The following is a 25,592-nucleotide window of genomic DNA, read 5'->3' on the forward strand; positions in this document are numbered from 1 at the left end:
CTGGGCTAGGGTTAGGGTCTCTTCAGGATTTGAGGGGTTAGGGCTTTTTGGCCCTGGGCTAGGGTTAGGGTCTCCTCAGGGTTTGAAGGGTTGGGGCTTTTTGGCCCTGGGCTACAGTTAGTGTCTCCATAGGGTTGAAGGGGTTAGGGCTTTTTGGCCCTGGGCTAGGGTTAGGGTCTCCTCAGGATTTGAGGGGTCAGGGATTTTTGGCCCTGGGCTAGGGTTAGGGTCTCCTCAGGATTTGACTGGTCAAGGCTTTTTGGCCCTGGGCTAGGGTTAGGGTTTCCTCAGGATTTGAGGGGTCAGAGCTTTTTGGCCCTGGGCTAGGGTTAGGGTCTGCTCAGGATTTGAGGGGTCAGGGCTTTTTGGCCCTGGGCTAGGGTTAGGGTCTGCTCAGGATTTGACTGGTCAGGGCTTTTTGGCCCTGGGCTAGGATTAGGGCTGTGGGCCTTTAGGTAGCAATGCTCCTCTTCTTAAAATTAATACTATAAAATCAGAGTTTTTTCACTTCTTTGGAAGTGAGCAAACCTACAGAAACAGGAGGGGAGCAACAAAACATTTCTCCCCCTGTAAATGTTGGAATAAGTTTTATTTTACCAAGCAGTGACCTTTTTTCAAATGTCTGCCAAATTACACAAAAAAAGCGTTTAGCGTCTGATTAGACCTGCTTTCAGTAACAGCTAATAAAATGGCTCCAACGTGCAGACCCTCTGCCTCGATTCCTTGTCAGATCAGCTCACATTTCGGCTGAAACTCCACAGACACGCGGATCTAGCGAGAAGACCGAACACCAAACTCGCTGAGTCACCTTCCTGTGTTTGCCCACACCTGCCACGCTGTGTTTGCTCAGCTTGCAGCCGAGGTGTCGGCACTCAGCGCAAACACGACGCGTTCCGAGAAACCGAGCCGGCCTTTGTCGTCGCTCGTTTACGGGCACGAAGTCAAACTGCCATCACATATGTAGGGTTTGTTTTGTTTGTGATAGGAAACATGCTGGAGTGGTGCCTGCCCAAAGACATGGACCTGGAGGGGGTGGAGTTCAAAGCCATCGCCAGCGGCTCCCACCGAGTCTCTACAGACTTCATGTGAGCAGCAGAAGTTAAAACTTCATAAAAAAGTTACAATCAAACATGCAGCCCCTGGCAAAAAGAAAGAAAAGCAGGTGCGGCCATCTGGTTGCGCCTTTAGCCTTTCGTGACTCACAGCCTCTCGCGTCTCCCCTCTCTCCTCCACTTTCCACAGCTACTTCAGGAAGGGCTGCTTCTTCGGCCTCGCCTGCTTTGCCAACATGGCGGTGGAGAGCACCGAGGAGAGGGGGGCGAGGATGAAGTCGGTAGGGATCCTGTCTCCGTCCTACACCCTGCTCTACCGCTACATGAGCTTCCTGGAGCACCAAGTCAGGTGGGGAGAGCAGATGAGCGCGTTTAACGAGCCGCAGACTCAGGACCAGAGCTGCAGCTTCTTATTGTTGTCATTTCAAACTGATTTGTTATCCTGCATCAGAATAAAAGGCGTGAACTTGTTACTCTTTGTGCATCTTCTCCTCTGTGCTGAACGGGAGCTAGAACAAAACCTGGATAAAGGGCTGAGTTTTTAAAGTTTTACATAAGCTAACAGCAGCAGAACAGTAGCTAAATTAGGTAAGACCAATGCTAAATACAACTACAACTAAAGTAGTAGTAGTAGGAGCTGAAATGAGCAAAAGCGATGCTAAAGTTTCAATCTTTTATACAGTAAATACCATTAGGAAAACTAATGGCTGAAAAATAGCTAAAAGTAGGAAAACCCATGCTACAGCAAATATTATTCAAACAATAGCTAAAAGCTAAAGATGAAATTACCAAAACAATAACTAAAACTTTCTAAACGGGAGGTAAAATCACCAAAATAGTAGCTAAAACTAGAAGGTCGAATCAGGAAAACAGAAGCTAAGAGATAAAATTAACTAAATAGAAGCTAATATTTGTAAAACAGATGCTGAAGCTGTAGATAAAGAGGAAAACAGCAGCTGAAACACTGTTTAAAGTGTAAAAACTCACCTGGTTACTCTTGCAGGAAACACCTTGAGCACACATTCACACCTGGCAGCTGCAGAGACCTGGTCTCAGTGTGGACGGCCATCATTTCAGCCTAAAAGCATCTATTTACCAAACAAATACATAGCGTTAATATTTACTCTGAATCTGGAAGTAAAGTGTTGGAATGTGTAACGAAATGTCCAAATGCAAACCTCAGAGATCAACTCGACGCTTCCTTTTTCTTTGGACGCCAGAAACGTTTTCCCTGGCGTACGCCGGCCTCTGCGCTTTAGTTTTCCAGTACAAGTCGTGTCACACTTGTCTCACACTTTTTGGACACAACTCTGTCTCTGTCGGAGCGACCAGGTGTCCCTCTTTGTGTGGGACTGTGGAGTATTTTGATCTTTTTCAGAGAGATTGAGTCAGCTCTGCAGAGGAGGTGCTTTTCCACGTTTTATGTCGATCGATCGTATTTATTAAATACGGGAAAATTATTCACGGCTGGAAAACAATGAGCTTGTTTTTGTGTTTAATGCTTGAAGCCGTGCACGTTAGAGTAGAAAAAAATATATGAGCTCAAGTTACGAAGGTGTTTTGTGTCAGAAATCCAAAGCCCAAATAGATGTTTGATCAACCAAACCAGGAGTTAGATTACAAAGGAGGTGCAATAGTAACAGCTGGATATGATGCTGCTCTGAAATTATCTTTGGTATTTTTAATAAAAAGATGAACTTTTTATGTTTAAAAGAAGTCCCCAAACATCTAAACATTTGGGGCTCTTTCAACCCTTGATTTGTCAGCTTTTGTTAGCAATCGGGAACAAAAAAACTCGTTAATTTGGTTCTGCTGCTGGGAGCGGGACAGGACTAGTTCGGTGTTAGTTTGTGAGGGAATCAGATGTTTGGAGGAGTTCTCAGAATCCTCGTGATGTTAGAAGTCCTGTCAGCGTTGCCGTGGTCGTCTAAAACCCATCTCCATCTTCTACCTCCTATCCGTGGTCGGGTCCAGGAGGGAAACCCAGACCTTCCTCTCCTCAGCGACTCTCCAGCTCCTCCTGGAGGATCCCCGAGGCGTTCCCAGGCCAGAGAGGCCTCTTCCCAAGGGGACATACCCAAAAAACCTCCAAATGGAGGCGTCTTGATCAGATGAACCACCTCAGCTGACTCCTTTTGACGAGGAGGAGCAGCGGCTCTACGTCGAGCTCCCAACGCATCGATGATAGATGGTAGCTGTTCTAAAAAGTGGTCCAAATTTTTATTTTAAAACTGTACTCCAGTAGATTAAATCCTAAATGCGTGGGGACAAAGGGACCTGAGGTGGTAAAATGTCTGCTACAAAATAATGTGCAATCAAATCAATCAAAAATTGATTGAGCAAACTGTGGCCGCACGGCTCACTGGTCACTCGGTCTCAAAGAGTCAGAACAGAGGGATGTTTTCAGATTCAGCTGAAGCTGCAGATTTACAGGAAATATCTGAGAAATTTCCCCAAAAGAAGAAACAGAAAACACGAGGCAGTTTTCCACACTTCGGGACTTTTAAAAGTTCCTTTGGGTTAATAAGAGGGACACACGAGCGCGCTCAGGCTGCCGGTGGAAGACGTTAAAGGTCTGATCCGAACATCCAAAACGGAATTCTTTAAAAGGAAGTGAAATTTTAATTTACCATCGTTAAATTTGATCCCACGTCGTCCCACAGCTGATTGGTTGCGATCTGGCCCTCCTTCCTGCACAGTTCCCACGCTCCGGCCTCCGGCACGGCAGCGTTCCCGTCTCATCATTCCCTCCAGATTCCCCGTCGTTATTCCTCACATAAAGACCACGCTGTTCGTCACAAGGTGGTTCAAATCTGCAGGAATTTCTTCATTTCCCCTGCTGCTCCTCTCTCCCTCCTCTTCCTCATTTTTAGACTTTATTATTTGTTTTCCTCCTGGCAGTTGCAGCCGACGCAACTCATTAGTTTTCCAGGGAATTTTTATTATTATTAAAAAAAAGGAGAGCTGAACGTGTCTGAAAACTCAAAGCAGAGACATTAAAAAAGGCTGATAAATCTGATAAGTCTTGTCTGGGAAAAGCAGCCAGAAATCTTCAGCAAAAGAAGGGTTCGAGAAGCACTTTTTAAATTTAAACACTTAATGAAAACAGATAATTAATTAGTAAAGTTTATTTACAAAAAAAAGGTTTCATCTCTCTGCTCTGACGTTTGAAGAGTTGCTGTTTAATCTCGTTTCAGTTTGTCCTAAAAGTGCTTTAAACCTGGTTTGATACGAGGTGTTAAAAGCATTTCAAGTTATTCTAAAGGGACAGTTCAGATCTTTGAAAGCGGGTTTTGTGGAAAGGTTAGGGTGGTATCTCAGAGGACAGGGACTCAGAGAGACAGGGAGTCTCACTGGATTCTGACGGCCTGTTTTTTGTGAGAAGTCTGTATCTGTGCAGCTTATTCTGTTGCCTCAGATGTTTCCTCTCATACATGTCCAAACCCAGCTTCGGTGCTCTAGATTTGTCTGAAACTAGATCGGGACCGTTTCGTGACAGGTTTTGAGACGCCCGCGACAAAATTAAGAACGCTCACGACAGAGAAAACTTGTAGCACAAACTTTTTTCGTAAGACGTTCAGAATTCAAGCGACGAGACGGCGAGACGGCGAGCCTCACGCGGGGAGAAATCTGAGAAAGTTTCAGGACGTTTTGGAGACCCTTTTGCAAATTCTGTTCACCAGCTGGCCCTTTATGAGCCTTTATGAGCAGCAACTATCCTAACTGTTGTGGATAGCTCAGAGTTTATTCTGACCGGATTGAAAAGTTAAATTTTGAGTTTAAAAGAAAATTGCCTAAATTGCAACAGATCACTGAAAGAGCTCTTCAGAACTGTTTTAAAACAAGTAAAGTAACAGATGAGGATGTTTCCATCCAGCAGAAATTCTTTTTTTGATATATATGAGTTGAAATCCTGTTTTAAAAGCACTTCTTTGGGGCTGAACTGAAAGCTAAGTTTAGATTTGTAGATGGTTGATGTTTTGCCTCCCTCCCCAGGCTCCAGCTCCACACCCCTGGACATTACTCCCCCCTGGAGGCCTTCTATGAGGACAAGAGAGCTCTGCTGCCCCCCAGTGGAGAAAGTGTTGTTACTGCATTACCCGCCAACGCATGGGGAGCTGCCATTAACCACAGCATGCACCCTGAGATGAAGGTGAGACGTTCAGTCTTGTTTCTGTTTCTTTACTTGCTCTGTGGGAATGACGGAAGGCATCTGTGTTCGGAGCAGATCACGCATCCGGCCGGCTGCATGTCACAGTTCATTCGCTTCTTCGGGGAGCAGATCATGGTCCTGTGGAAGCTGGCGCTCCTCCGTAGACGCATCCTCATCTTCTCTCCTCCGCCAGTGGGCGTGGTCTGCTACAGAGGTACCAAAACTCCACATTCATCCGCAGAAACTTCAATATTTGATCAAATAAATAAATAAATACCAGCCTGCTCTCCTGTCAGTGTACTGCTGCTGCTGCCTGGCAAACATCTCCATCCCCGGGGTCGGCGTGGCCGTGCCCGAGTTCAGACCCTTCTTCTACGTCAACGTCGCCGACATCAGCATCCTGGAGAACGAGCTTTCCTACGTGGCATGTAAGAGGACGTCCGCAAAAAAAAAAAAAAAGAAAACAAATGTCCTTTCCCGCGAGTCCGAGCAGCAACCGTGTTTGCTGTCCCGCGCGCTTCAGGTACGACCGAGAAGATCTTTGAGGAGAAGAAAGATCTGTACGACGTTTACGTGGACAATCAGAACGTGAAGACGTACAGAGACGGGCTGAAGCCTCTGCTCCGCCTCAGCGCCGCCGACAGAGAGAAGTATCGCAAACTCACGGAGCAGAGGTAAGATAACTGTCGGCTTTCAGCGAAACCGATAAGGTCTGCACGCCGTTTCATACGAACTACGACGCCATGTCACTCAGAAAGGTCAAACGTCGCATCACATACAAGCTAAACTTGTTTAGAGTTCTGTGCAAAAACATAAATCAGCTCTAATTAGTTCATATGTTTGAAATAAAGTTGGATTTTTTCCAAAAAATGGTCTTAAATGATACATTTTTCAGACTTTCAGACGACTTTAGCTTATTTCGCTTCAACTAAAAAAGGCTGGATGTGTGTGACACACAACAACGAATAAAAATTAAATGTGTGTGTGTGTGTGTGTGTGTAGGCAGATGTTGCTGTATTCCCAGGAGGAGAACGGAGACTGTGTGTCCAGCGAGGAGGATCTCTTCATTTTGTAAGTACAAAATTAAATATTTCATCAGTCTTTAGATTCTCATCTAACGTCGGACAGAAAAGACACAAATTAATGTTTTAATCCCAAATAACTTAAATAGTGAAGAATATATCGCCCAGGTTTGAAATAAGGATCCTGGGGATCACTCTCAGCTACTTCCATGCCAGATTTCAGCTCAATAAAGTGCTTTTTTTGTGTTTGATCACCGTGAATCAGGCTGACTACAGAAATTAATCAGCTCATGAGATATTTAGCTAACAGGCAAACACAGATTTTCTCATCTTGCCGTTTCTCCTCCCGAGGTTTTTCCTGGAGCAGAACAACAGGATTTTCCAGACTCTGAGCGAGGTGGCCGGGAGCTCGGACCCCACCATCACCCAGGAGAGCGTGAGGGCCATGGGTCTGGACCCCCACGGGGACCGGCTCTTCCTGCTCCACCTGCTGGAAATCTACGGCTACGACAGCCTGCTGGTCTCGGAGCAGCTGTGCTGCAGCTGAGACGCTCCGCTGCCTTTCCACTTCTGCTGATTTGGATTTATTTTGTGTTTTTTTTAGATTCAGGACCCTGTCTGAACCTGCTGCAGGTCCGCCGGAGTAACGTTTAGTTGTGTTTTCTTCACCCGCTGCCCCCGCAGACGGACTGTCTGAACGTTCTGGTCGTTTCTGTTTGAAAGGAGAGGCGCTCGGCGACGGGACGGTCTCCGTCCTGAGCCACGTTTAAACACGCCTCTTCTGACCAAACTGCACAGAGAGAGAGCCGAAGATGAATCCAGGGACTTTTTCAGTGACGGATAACATGAAGAGAGCAGAGTTTCCTGTAAATAACGCTCATTCGTCCCTCGTGAAGTGTGTGTGTGTCAGTGTGTGTGATATGGGGTCCAAATCTGTCCCATCGTTTCGCTTCAAGTGCTGGATTTAAGCCTCTCTATATATATAAAAAATCAGGGCCTCTTTACTTGTGTCAAACTGCCTTTGAGTCGACGAATTATGTCTGTAACGTTACGGTTTAAATGGCGACGGAACGTTTTTATTTTAAGTCTGAGGTTCAGTTGGACGTAGAGTCACGTTAGACAGTAGAGACGGTGCTTTCTATAGTTCTGAAGGGATATTTTTAGCTACAGCAACACAGATTATATTAATGTCAATGCTGACCAAAAAAAAACAACAACAAATGAATAAAACATGGCGACATCCGTTTTCTTTTTTTTGTAGCAAACTGTATTATTAAAACTGCAAATCATCCGACTCTGCAGATCCCAGTTTTATGATGCATTAAAGGCGGAACACTTAAATTTTTCTCTCCTTTCTGGACCCGAACTCGCCAGAATCTGAGCGGCACCATCTGCTTCAACTCGTATTTCGACTGAACGCCATTTTTCTTTCCCAAAGCACGCAATACTCGCCCATCAGCTTCAACAGGTGTGAGCGACGTTCACCGTTTTTGTGTCAGATCACGGTTGTCCCCGCTGAACAATCTAAACACGGCGGCAAAGACAGAAAAATGAACATCGACTGTAACAGGATAGCATTTATAAATGGATACTCTTCTTTTTCCCCACACTTAAATAAATGTTCCTATTCTGGACCGGTGGGTATTTAGTGGTCCTGGTATTCCACTGGTCTTCAACCTTCGCAGCAGAACGTCTCTAAACGTTTGCGAGGGTTCTCAGTTTCTCGCCTAGAAAACGGACACACGGCCTACCTCTCATGTTGCAGTTTAAAACATTTTGCATGACAAATTTAATTTCAACGCAAAGAGTCGTCGCAGTTACCCGGAACATTGACCTGAACCGTATCTCTCACTGGGCTGCAACTTTTACAAGTTTCCAAATCGTCTTTTGCAGGAATTCTCAGTTTCTTCGCGTGAGTCGCAAAGACTCGAATCTCGGCACCCGAGCTGTGAACACGCTCAATTTGTGCGACAAATCTCTCAAATCAGTCTCAGTTTTGTTGCTCCAATCCGTCTCGTGACGTTTTGTGCTTTCATTACGATCACCGAATCCTCTTTTTTTCTCCCACTTAAACTAAAAAAAATTAAAAGATCGTTCCCATCCTGGACCAAGTTGTGAACAGCGTTGGCGAAGGAGCCTCCTAAACGTCTCAAAACATTCACAAGGATTCTCAGTTTCCTCTCATGAGCCGCAGAGCCTCGCTCTCATGCTGCTGAAACCTTCAACATGTTTGAATAACTGCCAGTTTTATCCTCAGAACAGAGAGTCACCGATGGTGTCTGAAACCCATCAGCTTAGTTTCTGAGAGAGAACACTTTGGGAGGGTTTGGTGACCTGTGAAACCAAATTGTGACCAATTAGAGACAAAAATATCATCAAACTGAGACATAAGATACTCTCTTACTATAGTGCTACTAAATGTCACCCGAACGTTTGTCATACAGTACAGATTCAGTGAGATTCCAAGTAAAAAATTTGCACTTTCTCACAATCTCATCTCCAAGAAGCCCAGTGAGACTTCCAGGAATTACAGCCGCCATATTTACACCACAAGATAATTACGTCACATTGTTTGTTAACCCTTTGAATGTGAAGTCCTGAGTGTTGAAACGCTACAGATTCGTTCTTAATCTAAAGCAGAAAGGGGATTTTATGCACTTAACGATTTCGTAGATGTCTGACACTCCTCGGAGACAACAAATTGCTCCTTTTCTTTAGTTTCTTCTAACATGCAATTATCAAAAAGGCGGGGAAATTTTATGCACCTCACGAGTGAATTACAACTCATAGGGATGTGAAGAGATAAATACTATAAGTGCTTTTCTTTTAACTTAAAACTAAAATGACTATGGCCTATTTTACATAAACACTTATTTACAACCAGCCTATTAATCACAGGCTGGTTACCAATAATTAGCAGAGATGCTAACTTAACGTTAAAACCACCATAGAAAAGCTAATGTAGTTAGCAACATGTTTATCTCGGGAAATTTATACAAAAATGAAAAGTTTCAAAGACTTCACTAAAGACAGTTTAGATAACTTCAGCTGTAATTCAAAGACACTCTTCAGGATTCTGCAAAAATGTGGAAAAAAAGAACTTTGCTGCAACACGTTTCTCCTGCAGGAAGCTACGATTCACAAGCTTTCACAAGATGTAAATATTTCACTTTTTCCTCTTGCAATAATTTACGCAAATTCGATCCGTTTTTCCCCATATAAAAGGAATTAATAGAACCTCGTTAACTGTGGATAGACTGCATCGATGCAGGGGGACACCGTTTGGCGGCGCAGTTTGAGGCGCACATCTCCCTTCTGTGATCACTGATTAGGGACGGCACCTGGTAAAAAAACAACTTATTATTCTGGATGTCCTTTAAACACAAACCCTTAATCTGGTTGTTTTGTCAGTAAAACCAGCTTGTTTCACATTTTAGGTTTTACTTTAAATTCAATTAAAAATATTTAAAAAAGAATTGGCTCTACAGATCAGGTAAACTCTCTCCAAAATAATTAAAACTACATAAAGATGCACCAAATAATAAGTTTTACGAATAACTACACCATGATGAAAACATTAAATATTAAACTAAGCTTTTAGTCAAAGTATGCTACAAACATGATGGGATTTTAGCTTCTTTTAGTTTGTTTTTATTTATTAAAGCTTGATTAGCTGTAAAATCGTCAGTTTTGTTTTCATGTAAGGATCAGATGAATGTGTTTCATGCAGCATTTAGGAGCCTCTGTATCACTGACGCTACTGTTCATTAAAATAATGAGTTTTTGTAGTTGAAGAGATAGTCTGACTCACGTTAAAACACCTTCACTTTATTTATTTTTACTGCAAACCATTTCAGAAATAAAGTGCACAACCACTTTTAATGAAAACACGCCTCTCTCGCCCTCATTTTTGCCTAATCGTGTGCACGTCTGTCCCTCAAATGTTCGGTTTCCCACACCGATCACAGGTTTCTCATCACGGAGAGCTTCAGCACGGTCAGCCAGCTCTGCTTGAGGTCCTGGTCGTCGCAGGAGAAGACGTGGCAGGTCTTGGACTGTTTGAGACAGAAACAGTGCTGACCCTGGAAGAGCTCCTCTATGACGCAGCCGAGGAGCGGCACCGCGAGCTGAGGCTTCTCATCCTGGAGAAACGGGAGTAAAGACAGGGTCTAAGGCTTAAAAAGGTCGAAAGTAGGCTTTAAAGAGGTCCATCAGCTCTTTTAAAGTGAGGTTCTGTGGGAAGGTTAGGAACAATTATCCGTTTGAACCCTTCCTGCAGGAATATCAGCAGATTTCTGCTGGAATAACCTCGTATGAAACATGTAGACCCTTCTGGTGATCAGACATATTTACTCAGCGTTCCCAGAACCAGAACTAAGCGAGGAGATGAACATCAAGATTATCATTCTGCACCTTTTCCTCCTGACACCACCTGTTCAATCTGAGCGCGTTGATGTGAAAGACGCAAAAATCAAAGAGGAAAAAGTTTCTCAGCGGTGGTAAATACGCTCCAACTCCAACAGAGATAAGAAGATGCACATTACAGAAAGCCAGCATTTTCCTGGGCTGCGACTGTTGGAGGACAGCAGGTTATTTAAAATCTTAATAAAGTAGGCAAAAAAGATAAGGGTTCAAAACTGAGACGGGTTTGGGACACATAAGATGAAACAGAGGAGAGTTTGAGACGCCTGAAGTAAATTAGAGGAGTTTGAGAGGCAAATAACCTGAGATAGGTCTGAAACATGTTTGAGACATCTGTGACCAAACTAAGAAGGGTTCGAGACATCTGTGGCAAAACTAAGAAGCGCTGAAGAGATCTGGGACAAAACTAAGAAGGGTTTGAGACATCTGGGACAAAACTAAGAAGGGTTCGAGACATCTGGGACAAAACTAAGAAGGGTTTAAGATATCTACGGGGTGAATCATTTTTAAACTCCCTGTCTAAAAAAAGGCCTGAAGAAGCTGCTAACTGCACAACAGAGTTCAGTTTTACACCGGCACGCTGACAGATCCGGGCTAAAAACAAAACCTTAAATCGTTTCACCATGTAGCTCATTACCTGCGGCGTAGCGTAGACATAAAAGGCGGGAGGATCGGTCCCGGTGAGAACGCACCACACTCGCCGCCAGATCATGGAGCTGTCGCCGTACAGGAGGTAGCTGCTCATGACGCTGCCCTGGGAGCCTGGATCTGCATCGAACTGCGACGACACACCGAAGCCAAAGAAAGATCAGGCTTTACAAAAGCTTGGGGTTTAATTTCCCAAAACAAACAGATGCAAACATTACAGACGGTCCATGAAGCTCACCTCCAACATCCTCCTCTTCTTCCGGTCCATCCTCTCGCCCCTCTGGCTCGTCAGGATGGAGTAACAAGATTTACACACTTTGTTCAGCTTGTTGCCGTCGTATTCCAAGGCCACTTTATTATCCGAGCACTTCCAACACACCACCTGAGGGAGCACAGAGAGCGTCCACCAGACTGTTCGCAGAGAAACTGTTTTTTATTTCTTCAAATCGAGCAAAGCTTCGTGCTCCTCACGTAGCCACAAGCCCGACAGTGATGCCTTCTCCTGGTCAGAGCGTTGAAGGGCTCCCTGCAGGTCATACACAGGGTCACCTCGTTGTCCCTGATCCAGCGAGGGGCCCGTCGGCCGAGTTCTTTCACCTTCACGACATCATCATCATCATCGTCAGGGCGCCATGTCAACGCTTTAAATTAAAAATCACAAGGAAGGAAGAGGCCCAACCTACAGGATCTTCGAGATTTAGCTCCCTGGAAGCCAATTTGAAGGTTTCGTTTTTCTTCTCAAACGTGTCGATGGCTTCCCGAATCACCTGCAGACCAACGTAGCTTTCAGGTTCAACAGCAGGATCTTTTCTTGATTTATGCAACGTTTAATGATCCGTAACTGACCTTAATCCACTCATCTCTGTCCTCTTCAGAGCTTGGACAACGAGCAACAAAACAAATGGATTTTCATTAAATAGAATATATCAATCATTTTAATTAAAATAACTCCAAAAGTTAACATCCACTCAGACAAACAGAGTTAATGCAAAGATTTTAAGCTGCTAACACACTGAATTTTAGCTGAATATCTGTAAAATTACCCGAGTCATAGCCATTTTTGTGTTACTTATGATTGGCTAGCTTTGTCGGCCATCTTAGATCGGGCTGACTCCAAAAGTTAATCAGTTGTAGACATACAGCAGTGGTGTCCAACCCTGGTCCTCGAGGGCCACCATCCTGCAGGTTTTCCTTGTTCCTCTGCTTCAACACACCTGATGTGAATCAATAAGTGATTAACAGGCTTCTGCAGAACATGAAGAGGTGATTTAACCATGAATCAGGTGTGTTGGAGCAGAGAAACAAGGAAAACATGCAGGATGGTGGCCCTGAGGACCAGGATTGGAGACCCCTGACGTGCACCCTGAAAGTTCAATTAAAATCCATCCAGTGGTGCCATCTTGAATTGGTAGACTTTTAAAAAGCTCATAGGTCGTAGATGTGCGTCCAGTGATTATTTTGAGAGTTTCATAATATTGAAGCGATACTTACTCTGCTCCTCTTGGCAGACAGAGGTTTGTGTTGCTCACCTGGCCTGCAGCTCAAGGGTGCGCTCCTTTCCAGACACCTGGAAGGTGAACGGGTGGTCTTCGTTGGGGGTCTGACGCACCTGCATGCCGTCGACTCCAATCCTGCAGCGGACGGTGAACCTCTGCCCAACCAGGCTGAACTTGGCAGAGCAGCACAGCAGAAAGTTGTTGAACTACAAGTAGGGGAAATAAAGTAAATTACTCCTACAGTGCTGTTCCGTTTCATGACATAAACGTGAAAATCCTTTATTTATGGATCACAGCTGACCAGGAACAGGTGTCTCTCCATGGCCGACGTGTTTCTGGCAGCGAGCTTCAGCAGACGACCTTCTCTGATGAACTCGCTGGTCGGGTTGATCACCTCCTCTTCTCCGACCATCTCATAAATCACCAGGAGCCGTTTCAGGCTCTCCTGCAGCCAAACGTAGCAGGACCACAATCGATTTGTTTGGACTAAACCGCAACCAAATGTGCCAAAGTTTTATCCAAGTTCAGGCGAAGCAAATGAAGGAAATACTGGAAGAGGTCTGGGTAAAGATAAATGACAGCTGATGCTGTGGTAACATACGGCTTTGTGGATGGCGCTGTTTGAGTGAGTGGCTGCCATGGAGATGGCCTCCAAGGACTCTGTCGGAAGAGAGAAAGAATGAATATAAAACTCTAACAAGGTTGAGTCAGGTCCTCTGGACGGGTTCTTCTTTGTTAAAAATGTTTCGTCTTTTATCCAAAAGTCTTCTTCAGTCTGAGGAGCTGCAAGTAAACTCAGCCTTATAAGAGTGAATCAACCAGTTGGTTGTGACGCCCAAAACTAGTTGTTCACGTGCAGTTTGACTCCCATCAGCCTCTGGTTACAGCAAAGACTGGTTCATCCCAAAGATCTGCTCTCCTGATACAAACAGAGCAACATTGTGTTTGCTGCCAAGAGCCAGGAAGACTGAAACGAAGCAGCCACTGGCCAACAGGATAAAGAGCAACATCATCAGCCCAGGACTCTGCGGTTCACTCCCATCTGCAGGTCAGAGGTCACTCCTTCAGGGATGAAGATGTGCTCATCCTTGATAGAGAGGAACATTGGTCCGTGAGGAGTAAAGGAAGCCATATTTGTGAAGAGAACCCGTCCATCATTAAACAGGGACGAAGGCCTCCATGTCCAACTGTCCCCCTCCTACAATTGTGAGGATCTCTCAGCCCTGTCTCTGTCAATAGCAAGCAGCCTTCAGGGCCCTAACAATCAGACGTTAGGTGTAGTTTTGTCACGAATGTCTTCTTTTGCTTGTGAACAACTAGTTTTCAGACCCTCCAGGATTTTGCGACGTTGCGATCGCAACTATTAACGCAAAATCAAGCAAACCCTGCGAAATTGCAACTTTCCCGCAACTTTAACCCAATATTTATTGTTTCTAAAGTGATTCGCCACCGTTTCTGCGGTCTAGTCTCTTCTTTGTGGGTTTGTGTAGCGTGGAATACAAAATAACCCCAAATAACTCAGGAAGAAGACACGTGACGTCACTTCCTGTTAACATCAGAATGCCGGGAGCGTGCAGGAGCAGCGACCGAAGCCAAAATGTGCGCTAATGCTTCACATTTACCCACAAAGATTTCAGCAAACCAGTTTCCTCCCCAGCTGCAGCTGTTTTGCACGTCCTGCAGTGTAATCATGGAACATAAACGCATCGACAAACACTTTGTGTCTGCAAAACATGTGAGGAGAGCTGCAGACCAGGGACAATCCAGAAATGCTCATGAATGTCAGTTTAGAAGCTATCAAAGTTCTCAAATAAAGCACCTTTTGAGAATGTCAATGTTTGTTGGGAATTATCTTACAAAACTAGGAAGGTTTTTGGTTTATATATTAAAAGTTATGGTTTTTCATAGATTTTAGTAAAAAAAAAATTGCAACTTTTCATCGCAACTTTTAGGAAAATGCTCCGCGAAATCAGGCATTTTAGCCCGCAACAATCACAAAAAATATCCTGGAGGGATTGAGTTTTGGGCGTCACAACAAACTGGTTGATTCACAATGCAAAGGTGCTGCTTTTAAGGTCCTGTCCAGAGGACCTGACTGAACCTTATTGGATTTATCTCTGGATTATTGAGCACGCATCAGGACAAGAATATAAAAACACTTATGGATGGAAACAACCATACAGGTTGGTCAATTCATCACTCAGCCAAATCATACCCACACTTTGTACCAAGCAGTTGTTTTATAACAGTCAGGTACCCAATGGTTAAGTCATCACATTACCATTTTACACCCTACACTCATCTTTGTAACACACATCTATGACAAATAAACTTTTATTAAAAACAGTAACTGGGCTGAGACTGTTGGAGGCTAGTTGGTGAATCAAATTCTCACTGAACTCCCGAGTGTTTGCAACCAATTGACCAGCTAGCCGTGAAACAGCCTTTTGAACAGGAGTTTTTTTATTTTTTAAATATCACAGCGTATTTTTGCATGCAGGGCTTGCAAAACTGCATTCGTAACCTCACATTAGTTTGTTGTTGACATCTGCCAACATCGTACCTGCCTTGGTTTGCTTTGAGTCCACTTTGGCAGCTGCCGCCTCTATGACTTAACCCACTTCAGAAATGAAGATTTGGACCAGTTTTTAAATAATCGTTTAGAGTTGGTGTGTTTTGAAGACCTGGACATTTGCCTTGGAAGTTTTCCCCTCAGAGGAGAGATGTCACTCAGGTGTCAAAATCCAGCTCCAGCGCTTGAGACGGTTTGGAGCGACAAATTTAGCTGGGTCAGGGACACCGGCAATGCCTGTTCTTCTTCATCTTTCTCGTTTCCACTGGTTGTTGTCAACCTGACCCCAATGATTCCTGCTCAGTCATAAATCTGCAGGTCTGTTTTGGCTGAAGCTCTCATCATTTATTCGAGGACTGCGCACCTCTGTGACTCATGAGGGAAACACCGCAAACTCCACGTAAAACACTTACTTTGAGCCAGCTGATAATCCGGGTTGTCCTCGGGAAGCTTCTTCAGGTAATCTTTCAGCAGCATCTCGTAACGTGGAACCCTCTGGACCGGCTCCAACATGTGGTGCTGCAGGCTGAGGCTGCCGCACACATCCTGACTCTAACGCCACAAACAGAACGAGTCACTCAGGCTTGCAGGGCGGACGCAGGCGAACACGGATCCAGCCTGCTGAGCATTTGGTACCTGTATGTCCTGGATGATGTTCCTGAAGGTGGAGGAGCATTTAGTCCAGGTCCTCACCAGCTCCATTGCCTGGTCGAAGTTCTTCACGTAGTCGGCGTACATCCTCAGGAAGGGTGCGTGCTGCAGGAGAGCTTTACCCAGACCTGGACTTTCAGCCCTGGAGGTCAGACGGCAGCAGTTAGAGGGTTAATCTTTCCTGGATCACAGCTTTTAAACATTACATTTTATGTTGTTCGTCATCGGCTACAAGCTGCGCCTTTTAGCTACAGCCATGCTGAATTTGATGTTTGGCAACGGTTTTGCCAACTTTACCTTTTAGCTGTAATTTTGCTAATTTTAGCTTCAGTTTGATTATTTTAGCTTTTAGCTAGTTTTGCTCATTTTAGTTGTAGGCTACAAATCTGCCAATTTTAGCTTTTACTTATGGCTTAGCTAATTTTAGCTACAGTTCATCTTATTTTAGCTTTTAGCTACAGTTCTGCTCATTTTAGCTGTAGTCTATAGATCTGCCAACTTTACCTTTTAGCTACAGTTTGATCATTTCAGCTTTTACTTACAGCTTAGCTAATTTTAACTATAGTTCATCTTATTTTAGCTTTTAGCTATTTTTGCTCATTTTAGCTTATCCTTATGTCTTAGCTAATTTTAGCTAGTTTAGCTTATTTTAGCTTTTAGATACAATCTTGCTCATTTTAGCTTCAATTTGATCATTTTAGCTTTTAGCTAGTTTGGCTCATTTTAGCTGTAAGCTACAGATCTGCCAATTTTAGCTTTTAGCTACAGTTTTGCTCATTTTAGCTTATTACATCTTAGCTAATTTTAGCTACAGTTCTGATTATTTTAGCTTTTAGCTACAGTCTTGCTCATTTTAGCTTCAGTTCGATCATTTTAGCTTTTAATTAGTTTTGCTCATTTTAGCTTATCCTTACGTCTTAGCTAATGTTAGCTACAGTTCAGCTTCTTTTAGCTAGTTTTGCTCATTTTAGCTTCAGTTTGATAATTTTAGCTTTTAGCTAGTTTTGCTCATTTTAGCTCTTCCTTACATCTTAGCTAATTTTAGCTACAGTTCAGCTTGTTTTAGCTGTAGGCTACAGATCTTCCAATTTTAGCTTTTAGCTTTTCTCATTTTAGCTTCAGTTTGATCATTTTAGCTTATCCTTACATCTTAGCTCATTTCAGCTACATACCTCGTTTAGCTATTATACCTAGAGTTCAGCTAATTCTAACTATAGTTTTGCTCATTTTAGCTACTGTTCAGCTTGTTTTAGCTTTTAGCTACATTTTTGTCCATCTTTACTTCTGTTCTGCTTGTTTCAATAAAATCTAACATAGAAAAATCGTTGGTGAAAGTAAAAACATCAGAAAGTTTGGTGCAGATGGCTCCTGACAGGCAGGAAGTTCATTTTCAAACAGGAAGTGGAACTCAGACCAGTTGCGGATGCAGCTTTCCAGGTCAGGGAGCAGAAACTGGCTGTGGAAGGAGTAGATGCAGGAAATGTTGGAGAAGATATTTCTGACGACGTCGGGAGGAAAAGAGCCTCGATCGGCCTCTTGAGTCAAGCGCAAACAGAAGACCTGAGGTGGAAAAGAGAAAAACAAACAAGTATATGATGTTTTAGGACCACAGGAAGTAAAATAAATAAAAACAATTAAAGGAGAGTAGTCGAGGCAAAACTCAAGAATGTCAAATATTTACATTTACTATGATTTAATACAAACATTTATGAGAATAAAACTATAATATTCTTTGATATCGTAAACTTTCAAATTTGCAAGAATAAAAAAGTCAAAACTTCCAAGATTAAAGTCTTAATCTTCAGAAAAGAACTCAGATGTTTACTGTGATTACATTATAAAATTGCGGGGCGAAAGAGTATTTTAGTTTTTTTTAAACACAAGGATATCCAAGGTTTTATTGAGTGTATTTATTACATTACAGGTACTCCATCAACTGTGACGTGTGTTTGTTTACCTATAAAAACAGCCGAAGTGACTGAAAATAACATAATAATGGTAACGTCAATGGAAGAGCTGTACAGGATGGAGAAATCTGAGAATTTTTAGGTTCTGGTACGCATTTACGCTCAGTCAAGAAAAGACTTTGATATCGGTCGAGATTAGCCTTTGATATCGGTCGAGATAAGCCCTTCATATCGGTCGAGATTAGCCTTTGATATCGGTCGAGATTAGCCTTTGATATCGGTTGAGATTAGCCTCTGATATCGGTCAAGATTAGCCTTTGATATCGGTCGAGATACGCCTTTGATATCGGTCAAGATACGCCTTTGATATCGGTCAAGATACGCCTTTGATATCAGTCAAGATACGCCTTTGATATCGGTCAAGATAAGCCTCTGATATCGGTCAAGATAAGCCTTTATGTTTGGTTTCATAGCAATGAGTTCCTTTAATTTTTCTTTGAATTTTGCCCTACTCACCGACTCTGCTTATTATTTTCTAAAACACTGCCGTACTTCAGCGTTTTTGCATCACTTATGTTTATCATTCATGTTTGAGGAGCCACACTGACCTGGTCCAGGAGGTGGAGACGAGCCACGTAACTCCTCTCCGTCTGCAGGAGCTCGTTGGCTATCTTGAACAGCTTCTGCTCGGTAGCTTCTTCTTTCGGCTCGCTTTCTCTCTCTTCGCTCATCTCCTCCTCGTTTTCATCGACTCCTGACACTTCGGTAACCTTCTCTGGGCTCGCTTTAGTCCACTCGCAGGAGAACCTGGACCCGGGTCCTCTGGGCGCCGTCCCGTCTTCCACGTCATTTATCCCCGGCTCAGTCATTTGTCCCGGGGAAAGTTCTGTCCCGCTGCTTGAAGGAACGCCTTCGTTTGCGTTATTCGGTCCAGATTTATCCGGCGTTGTGATGGTGATGCCGGGTCCTTTACAGCCGGCTGACTTCAGAGGGGAACTTCCAACTTTTCCATCAAGATGCCTGGGAAAGAAGTCGGAACAAGTTTAAATTCAGTTAGCGCTACAAGAAGCTGGTGAGGAACAGATCATGACTCTCAGCTACTACCATACCAAATTATCTGTAAACCTGACTGAGTTGTTGCCATTTTTAAGCCATTTTGCTAACAGAAACACGTCCTACCTGTAATCGTCGACGCAGATGATCAGATTTGGCACGCTCAGAGATTTTGCAGCTTTCTTTTCCGGTTTTTCTGTCGCCTCACTCGACATTCTCTGCAGCCCCAGCCAGGATTTGGAGGTCCTGGCCGGGCTGTAGCTGCCCATTCTCTTCTGAACCGGGCTCGGGGTTCGCAGTTTTCCCATCAGAGGGCTGTGGTTTCTGGGGGACAGCTTAGCAGGACTGTGGCCCCCCTCTCTTAGGGGACTACAGCCATGGCTGCTCCTCCTGCCTGGACTTGGAAATCCTGGAACCGGAAGACCCGAAAGCGTTGGGATCTTCTGATCAGAGCTGGCGGGGCTGAGGTTTCCCAGAGACGCAGAGTTCAGAAAATGGCCTCCTAGATCTCGAACCGGACTTGGAGGACCTCGGAAATTCTGCGCTAGGTTAACACAGGAAGTGGAGACTCCAAAGCTCCTGTTTGGACTCAGATCTTGGAGCGTGACGTTAACCTGGAGGGGATTTCGGGCGCTGCGGTCGCAGGTTTGATCCGGTTCGGACTTCTGCGGGCTCTGGAGGGCAGCCGGTTTTTGACCCTCTATAAAATAAAAAAACAAGGATTTTAGAAGAAAAAACTTAATTATTTCTGGAATGCAACTTAAATCTGAAGCAACATAAAAGGCAAAGCCCTCCATGGAGAAATGCATATCGCCCGCCGACTTGCTGAGAAATGCCGGAGTTGTGTGTAAATTATGTTAGTGTCAGTGCCTTCAGGATGACTCTCAGCTACTACCAGTCCAAACCTTAGCTCAGCATCTTTAAAACTGACTGGGTTGCAGCCATTTTTGTGTTTGCCAACGTTGCTCATCTGTAGCGGCCATCTTGAACGAGGCTTAATCGGTTTTAGACGTACGTCTGATGGTTATTTCCTGAAAGGTTTCAGTCAAATGCATCCAGTGGCTCATGAGATATTTTGCTAACAGACTAGCGAACACACAGGCAAAAAAACAAAAAACAACTGAGGGCAATGTTTTCCCACCTACCTCGTTGTTTTAAGGACTTCTTAGTTGGGCTTTTTTCACCGTTTTCCTCTGTTAGTTTAGAGTTTGGTTTTGTTCCACAGCCGTGGCCGCAGCTGTACAAGCCGCACACGCCACCGCTCACATCTGGAAACAAGCACGTGTTATTCTCACAAACTCTGCCTGCAGACGGCACTTTATTCCTGCTTCACTGAGACCTCGCTGCTCTGAAGGCTGGAAGCGAATTCAAACTTCATTCCAGCAGCAGCGCGATTCTCCGCGTCTTTTAGAGCTGAAACTTATTTAATTAAAAGGCCATTTTGGTCGAACCTTTGAAATAACACGACTCAGCCACTACCACACCAAACTTTAGACCAACATCTGCAAACCTGACTGTTATAGCCATTTCTGTGCTTTTTTCATAAATTAACCAACCAGAAATGTATACTTTATGGAGCTGGCTAATTTCTGGGACCCTACCTAAAAAGCAAGGCTACAAAACGTAAAAATTAATCAACATTATAATGAAAAGATTAGTGTCAACAACATATCCATCAGTCCGATTATTTAAACATTTATGGATCCTGTTCCTAAATTTATTTTTAACCTGCTATCACAAGATGGTCCCAACAGCTAATCTTCCTTATCGAACACAGAAATGGTTATAATCAGTCACATTAAAAGACATTGAGCTAATGTTTAATAGCTGAAATCTGTGAGGTCTGAGTCAGATACTGCCTGGCCGTACGGAGCAGAAACCACAAAATTCAGCCGGAAAAACAACAAAAACAACAACAACTTGGCCAAACTTTTCCCATTAAGGATCCATCTCGCCTAAAACACTTCTGCTTCACATAAAGGTTTATCGTTTTAATATTTTCCCTGAATAATCTTTGTATTAGCTCCAACTAATAGATTGGGGGGAGGGAAATGGACCTAAAACTGTTTGTTTGGGTCTTTTCCTACCTGCATTAGTGCAAGATTATTCGTTTTTGTTGTTGTTGTTGAGTTTTCCACGTCTCTGCAGGCTTTGCTCGGTGAATCTGATTCATGTGATGCAGAGAAGCCCGATCCCCGCTTTCTCAACACGACACTTCTGCTTTCCTACTTCTGCATAACTAGCCACAGATTCTAACCTTTGTCAGACTTAACTAACGCCTGCAAGGCGACACTCACTCCCCCGAAGTTTAAAAATAACAACAAAAAGACTCGAAGAGTTGGTCAGAGCGGCGGAGAATCAAAGAGCAAAGAACTCAAAACGTCTCGATTCCTGATCAGAAAACTGAAAACCGTTTCATTCCTAAAACAACTTTTGTTTTTATTTTGGATACTGACGGTACCGATGCATTTAAACAAATAAATCTGCCTCATTGAGGGAACAGTGCAGCTTTGTACGCGGGGGACTTGAGGAGTGGTCGTTTTTAAGACCTACAGGCTGAATCAGAGGGGGAAAAAATAATCCAATCCAACAAAATAAAGCATGTCAGAACTCTGACCCGTTTGCCCCGGTCACCTCGTTACAGAGGGATTAAAGCCAACAATGCTGCACGTTCTTTCACTCAGGTTTATTTCCAATAAAGCACTTTTTGCAGGATGTGTTGCATGAGTTTCAACTGTTCAGTCTTCAATTACAATTCAACAAGATGCGCCTAAAGAACTGTTACTCAAGCAAAGCTCCATAATATATATATTTAAATCCCTTTTTTTGGTACAGACATGCTGGTTTTCTTTGCTCATCATCTTGAATTTCCAGGCTGGCAGAGAGAAACAGTGGACCAGAAATAGGAATTACTGTAAATTTTATGACTGATTCAGATTTTATTAATCCCCAAAGGAGAAATTCATTTGTCCCAGTGTAACATGCAATAATAAAAAACAGTAGCTGGACAATGAAGGGCTCAATAATTAGATAAAATTGTATTTTTCTAAGATGCACAGTTCTGGAGGCTATATGTGAAAGAAAACGTCTGACAGCCTCAGGCAGAAATGATGGGCTGCGGCGCTGCGTGACACATCGAGGCTGTCGCAGGGGTCTCCAATCCTGGTCCTCAGGGCCACCATCCTGCAGGTTTTCCTTGTTCCTCTGCTCCGACACACCTGATCTGAATCAATGGGTGATTAACAGGCTTCTGCAGAACATGAAGAGGTGATTTAACCTCTGAATCAGGTGTGTTGGAGCAGAGGAACAAGGAAAACCTGCAGGATAGTGGCCCAAAGAGGACCAGGATTGGAGACCACTGGTCTACAGCATCGATTCCCGACTCCAGTCCTCAAGGAACACCATCCTGCAGGTTTTAGGTGTTTCTCTGCTCCTCAGCAGGTCTTCGGGTTCTGCAGAAGCCCGGTCATCCCTCAGTCCCTCAGATCAGGGGCTTCAAAGCAGAGAAACAACTAAAACCTGCAGTATGGCGTTCCTCGAGGACTGGAGCTGGGAACCACTGGTCTACAGAGCTGTAAACGGGATGAGAGACATTGTCCATAACGTCTCTCACCGCCTCTTCCAACGGAGCCCACCTGGTCCCTACAACCGACTCAGTTCACCCCACTGAAGAAGAAGACGGTACCGGCCACTGCCGATTGGTGGAACATCTGGAGCGTCCTACTGCAGATGTTAAAGGACACAAGACAGAGTCCACTTGTGGCTTTTTTGTAAAGAACCTCCAAAAACTCGAGGTACTTTTATGTCGTTTCTTGCTACTGAAAATAAAATGTAGCAGCTAAAACAAATCACTTTAAAAGTGACTTTTCGTGAACATTAAGAAATATAAAATCACCATAAATTGCAGAAAACATTAAATCAGTTCATGCAAATGTGGCAAAAGCTGCTGCCTTAAACGAATTACCAACGACAGGAAGAGCGGGCAATAAAATACATAACTTACGGATGAAATAGTTTTATTTCCAACTGAAATTTAACAACCAGTCTGGGTCCAGATCCATTTAGGAACCCAAACTAGAGTCACTGAGTCAGTTAGGAAATAATAAAAAAAGAACTCTATATTTCTGAAAAATAAGTGCTCAAACTTTTGATTTTACAACAGATTAAACTGTGTTGGAAATACAGGAAAATGGGCTCATTGCAGCCTTTAATAATGTGCTAATGCTCAGCTCCTTTAAATTTATATTTGCTGGATTTCTGGGAACAAATCAAACTCTTGTTACAGTTATTTTTAAAATCCCTGTCCATTCAGGATGTTTATTTTGGAACCTGATTTTCTTCCAGCTGTTACCTTTCCCCCAGAGTCCTCCTCCTCCATCTAAATCTGTCCTCTGTGTCATCTGTCCTCATCCCAACTCCCTCCATGTCCTCCCTTCCTGTCGTCATCAATCAGCAGGTAACAGGTGAACAACATCAGCTGATTATTTCCCCTTATTTTCAGCTCTACTCGGGCCCATTCCACTGTCAGTAAAAGTTGTCCTTCATGTTAGTATTTTCCAGGTAAACCTGTCTGCTGAAAGCTCACCTGGGACGTCCCGAACAGCTGTTTTGTCTTTCCGTTTGACCGCCACGCGCCTGAACTCCTCCGCCTCGCGGCTGCTCCTCAGAGTCAAGCTGTTCTTTTTCTTCAAGTCAAACATCCTTTTTTATTTTTAATTTATTTATCTTTTAATAAAAATGTTGCTCCTGCTCCTGCAGCAGGCGGGTGTTTGCTTGTAAAAGTCCTCTGAGCCTCCGGGGCTCTCTCCTCTTCGCTCACCTGCTCAATCAGCGCCGCCACCTGCTCTTAAGCCCCGCCCCCTTTTTCATCTAAATCGCGTCCCGGACGGTTAAAACTCCTACATCTGTTCCTTCAAACCACCTACAGCCCAAAAATAAAACTTTTCAGGTGCATTCAGATGCAAACTTTTATATATGTGTCGTTGTTTTTAAATAATAAAGAAATAAATTAAATTTGTTGGTCTTTACTGCCCTCTGGTGGAGGAAGGATGTAAATGCACTTCTCCCAAATACCAAAACGCTGATGTCAGAAGTGGGATTCGAACCCACGCCTCCAGGGGAGATTGCAACCTGAACGCAGCATCTTAGACCGCTCGGCCATCCTGACTGCCTGCTCAAAGATGGCCGCCATCAGCAGGCAGACATCTTTGTATTTGTCTGTTGGTGGGAGGCACATCTATAGTTCATTAGCTTTTGGATCTGATTCAAGATGGCTGCCATAGCTAGCTGTAATTGCTGTGATTTAGGCAAATTTACAGATATTGGCTTATAATCTGGCGTGGTAGTCGCTGAGACTGATCCGCAACGCGAACTCTGAGATCTTTGTAAAAATAAACGATTACAGTCGATTACGCCTGCCTGTTAGCGAAATATCTCGTGAACCCTCTGACGGATTTTGATTAAACTTTCAGGAAATAATTGTTGGACGTACTTCTACAACTAACTGTTTTTCCAGTTTATTTCAAGATGGCCGCCACAGCCAGGTGACCTTAAAAAAACACCAAAAATTGTTCTAATTGTCAGTTTTACAGACATTGTGTTGAGATTTGGTGTGGTAGTAGCTGAGAGTCGTAACTGTGTGAGATCTTGGGTTAAAACTTAACTGAGTCGACGCCGTCCGTCTGTTAGCAAAATATCTCAACATTGGGAAAGAAATCTTTGGGTTTCGACTACCGACCCCACTCAAGATGGCCTCAGCCTACAGAAAATGTCTGTAAGTCAGTAAATTTCAAAGATATCGACTTAAAAAATCATCCAAAACACATACTCATCACAAAACGTTATTTTTAACATTGTTTTTCTGTCATTTCTCAACATGAAACAATTTTAGTCTACATTTCTTGAATGACAATGATAATTGCTGGTTTTTATGTTCATATTTGTCAGTTTTCAGGTTACATTTAGTCTTATTTCCGCTTCTTTTTGTTATTCTGAGCTTCCGCCTGTGTGGCGGACTCTGCTGCCCCCTGGTGGTTGTTATCCGTAAACGCGCCTCTGCTGGATCAGAAAAATTAGCTCTTTTTTTTTGCAGTTTTTCACCAACCTGAGCTGTAAAGACGGACTCATCAGTGTTGGACGACGATGGGCTTTTATTTTGTTGAATAAAATACATATTTGTCAGAAGTGGGATTCGAACCCACGCCTCCAGGGGAGACTGCGACCTGAACGCAGCGCCTTAGACCGCTCGGCCATCCTGACTACTTAAGAGACAATTAAAGCTGAATTTAACAGGGTTTAATATGTTTATTTAGTTGTTATTTGTGTCACATAATTAAGGTATTATTAGGTTTCAATATAAATTCAGACGTAACATGAGTAGTAGGTAAGAATTTCCAAATTTATTCCATTTTATCCTAATTAATATATTATTTTTTCTTTTAAAAATTACTTTAAAAAGCAGCAGAGCATATATAATGTTAATATAATGTCATATAATGATATAATATTAGTTACATGATATATTTCTTGTGTAATGTCATATATTGTGATATAACTGATCAGTGGAGTATTATGTAATGTGAAGTTTTCCCCCTGCGGATGGGGGTTGGGGGGTTGG

At 43.5% G+C, this 25,592-nt stretch overlaps 2 protein-coding genes and 2 non-coding genes across 4 annotated transcripts in view; 1 reads left to right on the top strand and 3 right to left on the bottom strand.

Annotated features, from left to right (window-relative positions):
* The window catches only part of LOC108251050 (DENN domain-containing protein 11-like), a 14,841-nt gene extending 5,441 nt beyond the window's left edge, over positions 1-9,400 (top strand). Inside the window, exons 2-9 of the mRNA XM_037981139.1 lie at positions 986-1,085; positions 1,243-1,401; positions 5,049-5,205; positions 5,281-5,419; positions 5,502-5,633; positions 5,729-5,879; positions 6,208-6,276; positions 6,579-9,400. Of these exons, the coding sequence (XP_037837067.1) occupies positions 986-1,085; positions 1,243-1,401; positions 5,049-5,205; positions 5,281-5,419; positions 5,502-5,633; positions 5,729-5,879; positions 6,208-6,276; positions 6,579-6,774 (1,103 nt within the window). The 3' untranslated portion in view covers positions 6,775-9,400. The remainder of the gene's footprint in view (positions 1-985; positions 1,086-1,242; positions 1,402-5,048; positions 5,206-5,280; positions 5,420-5,501; positions 5,634-5,728; positions 5,880-6,207; positions 6,277-6,578) is intronic.
* Positions 9,401-10,034: 634 nt separating this feature from the next.
* LOC108251048 (FYVE, RhoGEF and PH domain-containing protein 4-like) lies at positions 10,035-23,795 on the bottom strand. The gene is made up of 16 exons (XM_017441217.3): positions 23,562-23,795; positions 20,122-20,244; positions 19,103-19,676; positions 18,532-18,943; positions 17,431-17,576; positions 16,002-16,158; positions 15,779-15,917; positions 13,395-13,453; positions 13,095-13,238; positions 12,827-12,999; positions 12,144-12,174; positions 11,981-12,064; positions 11,769-11,894; positions 11,536-11,679; positions 11,287-11,427; positions 10,035-10,369 (listed from the first exon to the last, which is right to left on the bottom strand). The coding sequence occupies exons 1-16, from the start codon at positions 23,674-23,676 to the stop codon at positions 10,190-10,192; spliced, it is 2,748 nt and encodes a 915-aa protein (XP_017296706.1). The 5' UTR covers positions 23,677-23,795; the 3' UTR covers positions 10,035-10,189.
* Positions 23,796-24,060: 265 nt separating this feature from the next.
* Positions 24,061-24,143, bottom strand: trnal-cag. Its single transcript has one exon. It is a non-coding gene; the product is annotated as a tRNA-Leu (tRNA).
* A 1,008-nt stretch (positions 24,144-25,151) lies between these two features.
* Positions 25,152-25,234, bottom strand: trnal-cag. The gene has a single exon. It is a non-coding gene; the product is annotated as a tRNA-Leu (tRNA).
* Positions 25,235-25,592: the final 358 nt, after the last annotated feature.

Source organism: Kryptolebias marmoratus, linkage group LG18, assembly GCF_001649575.2.
Source record: "Kryptolebias marmoratus isolate JLee-2015 linkage group LG18, ASM164957v2, whole genome shotgun sequence".
Classification (NCBI taxonomy): domain Eukaryota; kingdom Metazoa; phylum Chordata; class Actinopteri; order Cyprinodontiformes; family Rivulidae; genus Kryptolebias; species Kryptolebias marmoratus.